The 10388-nt window shown below is 38.8% G+C and overlaps 1 protein-coding gene across 1 annotated transcript in view; it reads right to left on the bottom strand.

Moving 5' to 3' along the window:
* Positions 1–2308: 2308 nt before the first annotated feature.
* The window catches only part of GATM (glycine amidinotransferase), a 34805-nt gene continuing 26725 nt past the window's right edge, over positions 2309–10388 (bottom strand). The window contains exons 5-9 of the mRNA XM_040342582.1: positions 6511–6648; positions 3965–4129; positions 3799–3862; positions 3342–3458; positions 2309–3115 (exon numbers count right to left, since the gene is read on the bottom strand). Of these exons, the coding sequence (XP_040198516.1) occupies positions 3003–3115; positions 3342–3458; positions 3799–3862; positions 3965–4129; positions 6511–6648 (597 nt within the window). The 3' untranslated portion in view covers positions 2309–3002. The remainder of the gene's footprint in view (positions 3116–3341; positions 3459–3798; positions 3863–3964; positions 4130–6510; positions 6649–10388) is intronic.

Raw genomic sequence — 10388 nt, 5'->3', positions numbered from 1 at the left:
TAACCTGGATTTTAGCACCAGAGACTTTGAGGAGAACAGATGGGAATAGTTTTCATTTCATTCCGAGGCGGGCATAGGGAGGGCTACTTTTTATAGAGAAGTTGTGGTTGCATAGTGGTATTCCCATTCAAAAAGCCCCCAAAAACAGGCATTTAGGTGGTGGCAGTATCGGCTCCTGAAGTCCTATTCACCACTCCTGTGCTGCTCTGAAAAACGCTCCTCTATGGATCACTTTTCACAGACCAGCATAAATGTAAACATGCCTTAAGTGTCCCCATTTTGCAGCTTGTACACTTTTTAGTAAACTGTTTTTTTAGGCACATCTGTTTTATTTTTCAGAAAAGATTTAGTAATTGAAAATCTCCATGAACAGCAATGGTTTCAGTGACTTGCTCTCACAACAGGATGAATTTGGAAATATTAAAGGGAAATTATGGTTTGTATTTAGCAAGCACATATTGTCAGTTATGCCATAATGTAATATTTCAGGTGTAGCAATATGGAGGATAAGGAATGCATATGCATAGGAAGGCAAGTACAACCAAGATGGCCTTGGGAGGAAGAGGAAGTTACATCAGGACTAATAGGAAGTTCACTGTGTTAATAGGAGGGGTTTAAGGTACATAAGCATTACCAATCACCAACCAGTAGTTTAGCCTTTGAGGGTGCCCCGTAGGAGGGACGAAACACATCCGGTGAAAGCTACTGGTGACATCATATCTGCCCAGTGGAGCGCATGCCGGTGTGTCACATTGCTTGTATGTTTATTTACAGTGAGTGTAACCAATTTTAAGTGTTTGAAATAATAAATGGATATACATTATGTGGCTCCTTTTTATTGCTTCCTTCCTACATGCATCATGTGAGAAATACATGTCCCTGTAAATTAAAGTGACAGAACTCAGGATACAACTACTGAGGAGAACCAAAAGCCCCGGCATAACCATGATATCTATCCAAAGCGTGCATGACTCATATACATCTAAGAGTCCACAGTGGTCAGTGAGTGGGATCGCTGGAGGGGAGCACAACATTGAAAACTTGCACTGTTTTTAGAGAAACAGAGCATGGAATTGCACTTAAAGTGATAGAGCACAGTACCATTAAGTGACTACACTACTATTGTCAGTGCATGCATGAAGATAACACGTGGACATGAACTGATTTTTTGTATATTATTGATTTGTATATTATATTTTTTTGTTGGTTTTTGAGTGTATATATATTTTATGTTTGTTGGTTTGACTACGCTGTGCCTAAATATTATTAGCTAGATTCAGAAAGAGTTAGGCCGGCGTATCAGTAGATACGCCGACCTAACTCGGAATCTGCACCGTCCTAAGTTTAAGTGTATTCTCAAACAGAGATACACTTAAACCTAGCTAAGATACGACAGCCTGCGCCGTCGTATCTTAGGGTGCAATATTTAGGCTGGCCGCTAGGTGGCGCTTCCATTGAGTTTGGCGTAGAATATGTAAATCACTAGATACACCTATTCACGAACGTACGTGCGCCCAAAGCAGTAAAGATACGCCGTTTACGTAAGGCATTTCCAGGCGTAAAGTTATTCCATCAAATAGCAGGACTAGTAATGTTAAGTATGGATGTCGTTCCCGAGTTGAAATTTGAAAATTTTACGTCGTTTGCGTAAGTCGTCCGTGAATAGGGCTGGACGTAATTTACGTCCACATCGAAACCAATTCGTCCTTGCGGCGTACTTTGCCGCAATGCACACTGGGATATGTACATGGACGGCGAATGCGCCGTTAGTAAAAAACGTCAATCACGTCGGGTCACAGTTAATATGCATAAAACACGCCCCCCACATCCTCATTTGAATTCGGCACGCTTACGCCGGCCTATTCACGATACGCCGCCGTAACTTAGGAGGCAAGTACTTTGTGAATACAGTACTTGCCTCTCTGACTTACGGCGGCGTAGTGTAAATACGCTACGCCGCCGCAAAGATGCGCGCCCCTACCTGAATCCAGCTATATGTTTATACCATAAAGTATGCTTTGGTGTGACTTTTACATATTTATGTTTGCTTTTTCCTGTTTTTGTTATTGAAGGAAATGCGCCACTAGGGAGAGCTCTGTTTTTGTATTGCAAATATAGTGCCTTCCTGCTGGAATAATATATTGGCCACATTGGGAGTGTATTGTTTTGAGTAGGTCAGCAGACTCATACTGAGTTGCTATGTGAAGGAGTAGTAGAACACAATCACTATGTATCACTGCAGATCAGGAAACTCAGCCTGCAATGGGCAAATATGTCTGCCTCCAACTGTATATAGAATGACAAAATATGCATAGCAGCAAGTTTATTTAAAATATTAAACACACACTGATAGTATTATTCATGGCATGCTGACCTCTTGTACATGCATTTCTAAAAAAAAACATATACTTGCCTTTAATACTTTTTTCAACTTTTGCATGTCAATTTATGAGTAAAAGACTTTATAGATAGTGCAAAGAAAACTGTACATTTTAAAGTGGAGCTATAAAAAGTTTTGAACTGTTTAATGAGAAGGAAACTAGGCATAGTCCTGGTTAAATTATAGACTTCTTATCAAACATACTAAACCTTTAATAATCTGGGGTCAATGTTTTGAGGTTCAATCTCATAATTTGTTAGAGTGTAACCAATAAATCCTTACAAGATAACAAAGACATGGAAATTACATGGTACATTTCAAGCTGCTTCTTTGATAAAACAGAGGTAGACAGGCAGATATAATTAGTGCATTGTTGTTGTCAGCACCTTGCAGTCCTGTAAAATGTGGGATGGTTCTTTAATGTAAATGTAACAATCTAAAATCTTGAAACTCAGAGCAGCATAAGTTTCAGTCTGCATTTTTTTGGTCATAAAGCTAATTATTCATCACCAGATAGGATTGTAATTGGAAGCAGGCTGTTCTAAGCTAGCTATGTTTTGATATTTGCCTTGTATATAGATTGAGGCGCTTAAAAGCTTGTTTACTGCTCATTTCCAACTTTTTATCTGAAATAGGACTGCAGGGTTCCACGGCGACGAACATCACAGGTCCAGCAATGGAAACCACCTCCTAAGGAATTCGCATGGCGAATACTCACTTTAACGGTGGAGATACCTGGCAATTAAAACAAAAGTTACATTAATGATTAACCAAATGTATTCTAAGGAACATATTCAAATGTGCAATGCTAATTTACATTATAAAAATGATCATGAAACGGCAAATGCTAACACCGTACACAGTAAACGTGGGACTTATATCAGTTTAATTCATCTGGATAAAAATTAAAGCAGTGCTATCTGAATTAAATTAGAAGATACCAGGAACAGTAGACACTTACCCAACTTCTCAAACATCTTGTGAATGGAAGTTTCATTGGCATCCACCATTACACGTTTTTCATCCAACATTAGAACATTCATTGAGAGCCATTTTGAGGACATCCACAGAGGATGATCTAAATACAAAAAATAGGAGTATGAAATGATGTAATATAACCAGGATCTTCTGTGGACCTTTTATAACATTTCATATTTTTTTGTTAAATATTTTAGTATAATTTATGGAGTTGTAGTTCTTCTCATTTGCAAAGTATACAAATGGATTTTGTGAAGTAAGCAACTGTTTGGCTAATTTGTTTCAGAATATACACCTACCACAATCTGCACTGTTTGATGCAAAGGTCTTGTTTCAGTCAAAGCATCAAAACCCCCAAACCAGTTTTCTCTGATATTTGTATTTTAATATAATGGCTGATTATTACATGACAGCATGCATGTAAACATGCCAATACTTACCATCTGGGATGAGTGGAGTGGGGGGAATGACAACAGTCCAGCCAGCTTTCTTGAACAAGTCAATCTAGGAACAGAGACAAGAAACCAGTTTTAGTATGTGTGCTACCAATGGAATCAACTGTGTTCTTGCATTTTTTTCTAGCGTAACCTAATGTCTTTGACCTACCTGATGGCAGGGACGATCTGGGTTAGAAAGTACAAGTCCTGGTCCAATAATGTTGAAGGTGGCATCGATATGCATAGGATTTGGGTCCTTAAATGAGATAACGTGCACCTTGTACTCTGGAGCCAGATGCCTGCGCATCCATTCAATTCCAAGGTAATTTGTCACCTAGTAATAAAAAAAGGATTTATCCACATAGATTATTTCCAGAGCACAAAAAAAAAAAAAAAAAGTATACATTTAACAATTAAAGGGTCCACAGCAAAAAGGAGGCAGCTCAATTTTTTTCACTTCTACTGTGAAAAAACTGTTGAAGCTATATAAATCCTGTATAATATTAATATATACTGTCTTGTTTAGAAAAGTCTGCTGTTTTGATTGGTGCAAAAAAAAGGCAGCGTTGAGCGGTAGTTCCCATGTTTCCCTATAGAAGACGTGCTTGTCTAGAATGTTGGACAAAAAACAAGGCAGCTCCAAAAATTTAAATTTCATATTGCTTTCCAAAATTTTCTTTGTTTTTGTATTTATATTTTTTAATACTTTCTCTGTTACAAAACAAATCTAGAATGGAAAAAAAATCACATTGCTTTATAGAAAATATATTCTTCTACGCTAACAGTGTTGACTCACACGTAAATACCTGGACAACAAGTGGGCAAACATTTCAAACTCAGGTTGAAAGAAATATATAAAAAGTTTTTTTAAGTGTGCCTAAAGTTGGTAAAACTGGAGCTGCCTCCTGTTTGCTGCAAGCCCTGATTCTACTGTATGTTTTTTGCCTTGTTTTCCTAGCACTGGCACCAATATTTTTAATCTTTATTTCTGGGCCCTCGGTTTCATGGAATGTAGCCAGGTCAACCCTATTGAGAATGCTAGTTCACATCTTTAATTACAGATGCACATTAATTATGTAGGGTCTGTGGCTGATTAAAAATACTCTCATATAGAGCGTTTTTTTATAAAAGAATTCGACGAGTTTAGGAGAGTTTTGTGTTTTTTCTGCCAGAAAGCTCCAATCAGAAACGTGAACCAGAAAGTTTTTTTTTCTGCCTCTAAACGTTAAGCTCAAAATATGCCTCTAATGGTCCTAATGTTCATGGACACATAGGATAACACTGAGTTACTTTTACAGGCAGAACACAAAACCCCTATAGAAGCGTTTTTTTAAGCCAGTGTGCATGGAGCCTCAGCCTTAGGCCCCTTTCACACTAGGGCGGGAGGCGCAGTGGCGGTATAGCGCCGCTAAAAATAGCGGCGATATACCGTCGGATTTGCCGCGAGATTCGGCCGCTAGCGGTGCGGTATTAACCCCCCGCTAGCGGCCGATAAAGGGTTAATACAGAGGCGCATTGTGGGCGGTATTGTGGCGGGTTCCCATTGATTTAAATGGGAAGGAGCTGTATACACGCCGCTCCTCTCACCGCTCCAAAGATGTTGCTGGCAGGAGATTTTTTTCTCTCCCGCCAGCGCATCGCCTCAGTGTGAAAGCCCTCGGGCTTTCACATTGAGTATGCAGTGCAGGAGTTATTCAGGCGGTATAGCAGCGCTATTTTTAGCGCTGTACCGCCTGAAAAACTCCTCAGTGTGAAAGGGGTCTTAAGGCAGTGGTTCTCAACCCTGTTCTCAAGTACCCCCAGCAGGCCATGTTTGCAGGTTTTCCTTTATCTTGCACAGGTGCTGGACAGATATTTTATAGACAAATTCCCAAAACGTGGCCTGTTGGGGGTACTTGAGGACAGGGTTGGGAACCACTGGCCTAAAGGACTCAATTTATCCAGTTAGCCATAGAACCAGCAGAGATTATGTGTGTCATTCATTTATTAAAAGGAACTATGATTTGTGGTTAGTTTAGTTTAAAATGTTATTTTAAGCTTACGTGGTTTGTAAATTGATATTTTAAATTTTTAATACTTTGCATACAATTTTTATTGCGTAAATAAAGGATATACAACAATTATACTGATTCTACAGAGTATTCTGGGTCATTTTTAAAAGCCCATCACTGTTACTTTCTTCAGACAAGGCCTATGTGCATATAAAAATCCCAAAATAGATCAAAATAGTGGAAAATGAAGACACCATAACACCAAGGCATACAAAAGAATAATATAGTATTCATTTCTTATATGCCTCTGTGCATAACAGAAACAAGAGTTGTGTGTATATAAGTTTCTGCACTTAATGTGTGTTCACATGATGTGTAATTGATAGAAAAATAGCAACTTCAGCTTGTAAAATGTGAAACTGGCCTACAGCCTCACCTGCTGGTAGTGGTGAATTTTGTATATTACAATGGTTCCTAATTACCTGGCTAAAAATATTTGCTTACATTTTATTTCGTAGTCCTGTACACAAAAAATAAAGAAAATGTATCAAAAGGAGGTGCCAATCTTGCTGTTGTTAAGTGGAGGCTGTATAAAATGTACAGGATCCATGGGGTGCTCTTTGGAAACCATTGCACCCAAGATGATGTCAGCAAGTTGAAGGCAGTAAAATAAAAGACAATTAAACAGAAAGCATGACGATGGCTGGCAGCCAGAGCCACCTACCTGGCTTCTTTGTGCAAAGATGTCTCTTCCGGCTCTCATGAAGTCAGCAGCATCAAAACAGGGCTCATGTTCTGTAGTAACAAATTTTCCCTGAGCAGCCAGTTTGTGTCGGTCTTCAACAGTACGAATAGGATATTCCTGAAAGGCAGACATTAGGAGAAGTCAACATCCAGCCTTGGGTATAAATGCAAATCCTGACCTTTCCAGCGTTTCCCATGCTGTATTCATCCCTCATTTACAACATGTGCTATACACACAATAATCCAAACAGTCTAGTGATGTCAGGGGTACACAGATATATTACACAAGAGTTAAAAACACTATGTTTGAGGTCCATAAGCAACCATTATTGAAATTCAACTTATATCCACACCCAGGTACATTAAGCTAAGAAAGACACAAACAAAATGTACATTTTCCTATTGCAGAGCTGCTTAGACTTGTAAGTATGGCATATTAAATATATAGCTATGACATTGAATATATGTTTAGCTAATCTGTAGCCCCTGAATAGTTGCCAATATAAAAATGAATATCCTAAACCAAAATAATTTTACGTATACAGCCCAAGTCAACGCTTACTTAAAACAATCTCCCCACAATTACTGTATATAGAATGTCAACAATGTATAGAACATATAATAAAGAAATAAAAAATACAAGGTCTTACAATAAAAGTGGACTTATGGATTTGATTTATTTGATATTTTATTGATTCTGTATTTATTATATTTTCGTTACAATTTGATACCTTCTATATAATTGTGGAAAGATCGTTTTAATTAAACACTCCCTTTGGTTGTATTTGTACTGGCTTTTTATTTTTTGGGGTTAGCTGCTATAGAGGTTACATAATTTATATATATAATATATTATGGCCCAGATTCACGCCGTTGTATCTCTGAGTTGTGCCGTCGTATCAATGCGCCTGATTCTTAGAATCAGTTACGCATAGATTTCTATTAGATCCGACCGGCGTAAGTCTCCTACGCCGTCGGATCTTAACTGCATATTTACGCTGGCCGCTAGGGGCGTGTACGCTGATTTACGCCTAGAAATATGTAAATCAGCTAGATACGCAAATTCACGAACGTACGCCCGGCCGACGCAGTACAGATATGCCGTTTACGTTCGGCTTTTCCCGGCGTAAAGTTACCCCTGCTATATGAGGCGTACATGCGGCGTACCAATGTTAAGTATGGACGTCGTTCCCGCGTCGAATTTAAAATTTTTTACGTCGTTTGCGTAAGTCGTCCGTGAATGGGGTTGGACGTAATTTACGTTCACGTCAAAACCAATGCGTATTTGGAGCAATGCACACTGGGATATGTCCACGGACGGCGCATGCGTCGTTCGTGAAAAACGTCAATCACATCGGGTCACGAGTGATTAACATAAAACACGCCCCCCTGTTCCACATTTGAATTAGGCGGGCTTACGCCGGCCTATTTACGCTACGACGCCACAACTTACGGAGCAATTGCTTTGAGAATACTGCACTTGCCCGTTTATGCGGAGGCGTAACGTAAATAGGATACGTTACGCCCGCTCAAAGATACGCAGCTGTACGTGAATCCGGGCCTATGTATATATATATATATAGTCTGTGCCCAACTTTTTAAATCGCGATTGAGAATTTGTGAAAACTTTGTGTTGCCTCTCCCTGTGCCCACCACTGCATCACTCTAACTGGAAGAATAGCTTAGAGCTGTCCCTTTTAGGGATGACCTGTCAAACAGCCACACACATGGCTTTAATATATAAAAAAGTGAAAGCAAACCCCATTTTGTACATAAAATGTTTTTAAATTTTCTTATTGGTTATGTTATTACTATTACCAGTTTATGTTTTTAAATTGGGCTGTTGAACTCAATATGCTATGCAGCCATGACATATTGTCGAACTGTTTTTGAAAGCCTAAAATTAGGCGACTTCCTAGCTGCTGTTTTTTTTCATGTATTAATCATACGTTGTAGATCACGTAAAAAATATTTAATCTCAAAACCACAAAAATAATAAATTAACTATATGGTGATTACATGTAGCAGTTGAGGTCATATGCAATGTAATGGTAGGTTATGGCTCACACTAAATTGCACCACAGCGTCCTCTGTTGGCAGAAATACAGGTATTGTACTGTAGTTCTGTTCCTCTAGTTTACTATATAAAACAGGAAGTCTACCATAGGATTAAGGGTGGGATAGGGAAACGTTTCCTGTATTTCTGACTTCAGTCTAGATTTTAGACATGAGCAAGAGCATCATAATGCCTATTCAATTTAGAGAGACTAAGATTTTTTTTGGCTACTTAATATTTGCTGTCTCCTTTTTTTTTTTTTTATATATATATAACAGAGCTATAAATGTTTTGTATTAAAACAGCTGAATGCCATTTTTGTATTTGAGATATTTTAGTGTTATCCTAAAATATTGGCTATGAAAGTCTCAGCCTAGCTATGAGTCGCCTAGGGACTCCGAGATGAATGACACAATGATGTCACCTCCTACTATTGTTTTCTTGTATACAGTAAACTGACATTGAAAATCAGACTTATTGGGAATGTCTGGGGCGATAAAAAATAGAAAACTGTTATGCAGAGGATTTAAGTAAAACATTTTTTTTAAAATGCAACATTACATGAACTGCACCTCGTGGAGTGACCAGATTATGTGAAAGAATGGGAATATAGATTTTTGATTAGGACTGTTTCTGGTGGCTGCAATGGTTCCATGATATGTGAAGTTTAATGGCGAATGGTGATAAAAAAGCAGATTATATATGAATTACTATTGAGCCATTCTATACAGGTGTTGTAAATTGTTGTGCTCATAAATTTCAAGATATTTGCTCAAGCTATCTATAAATGTGACGAATCTAATAATATCACCCTCATTGTTCCCTGTAGAATGGACTCTTACTACAGCGCATATTCAAATATTTTAATTTCCAGTATATTTTCTTCTGATTGGCCATTAATGAAATTAACTTTCCTAGGCAAAGAATATAGACCTTCAGTATGCATTGCTTTAACCACTTGCCGATTGGCTAACGCCGGTATACGTCGGCAGAATGGCACGGCTGCGGGCGCGCCTGACGCAAGCTCCGTGCCTGCGGGACCCACGGGCTCGATGTCCGCCGGGTGCCCGCGATCGGAGAGGCAGAACAGGGCATTTCCCTGTTCTGCCTAGTGACAGGACAGTGATCTACTGCTCCCTGTCATCGGGGGCAGTGATCACTGTCGTGTCACTTTTAGCCCAGCCCCCCACAGTTAGAATCACTCCCTAGGACACACTTAACCCCTTCATCGCCCCCTAGTGTTTAACCCCCTTTCCTGCCAGTGTCATTTACACAGTAATCAGTCAAAAGTGTCCGATGTGTCCGCAGTAATGTCGCAGTCACAATAAAAATCGATGATCGCCGTCATTAATAGTAAAAAAAAATAATAATAAAAATGCCCCTATTTTGTAGACGCTATAACTTTTGCGTAAACCAATCAATAAACGCTTATTGCGATTTTTTTTGCCAAAAATATGTAGAACAATACGTATCGTCCTAAACTGAGAAAGAAATTCGTTTTTTTATATATATATATTTTTGGGGGATATTTATTATAGCAAAAAATTTTAAATATTGTTTTTTTTTTCAAAATTTTCACTCCTTTTTTGGTTATAGCGCAAAAAAAGAAAAAACGGAGAGGTGATCAAATACCACCAAAAGAAAGCTCAGTTTGTGGGGGAAAAAAGGACATCAATTTTGCTTGGGTATAACGTCGCACGACCGCGCAATTGTCAGTTAAAGCGACGCAGTGCCGAATGACAAAAAGTGCTCTGGTCAGGAGGGGGGTAAATTCTTCTGGGGCTGAAGTGGTTAAATAAAGT

The sequence above is a fragment of the Rana temporaria genome, chromosome 3 (assembly GCF_905171775.1).
Source record: "Rana temporaria chromosome 3, aRanTem1.1, whole genome shotgun sequence".
NCBI lineage: Eukaryota > Metazoa > Chordata > Amphibia > Anura > Ranidae > Rana > Rana temporaria.
The sequence above is the reverse complement of the archived record's forward strand: the minus strand, read 5'-3'. Positions and strand labels throughout refer to the sequence as shown.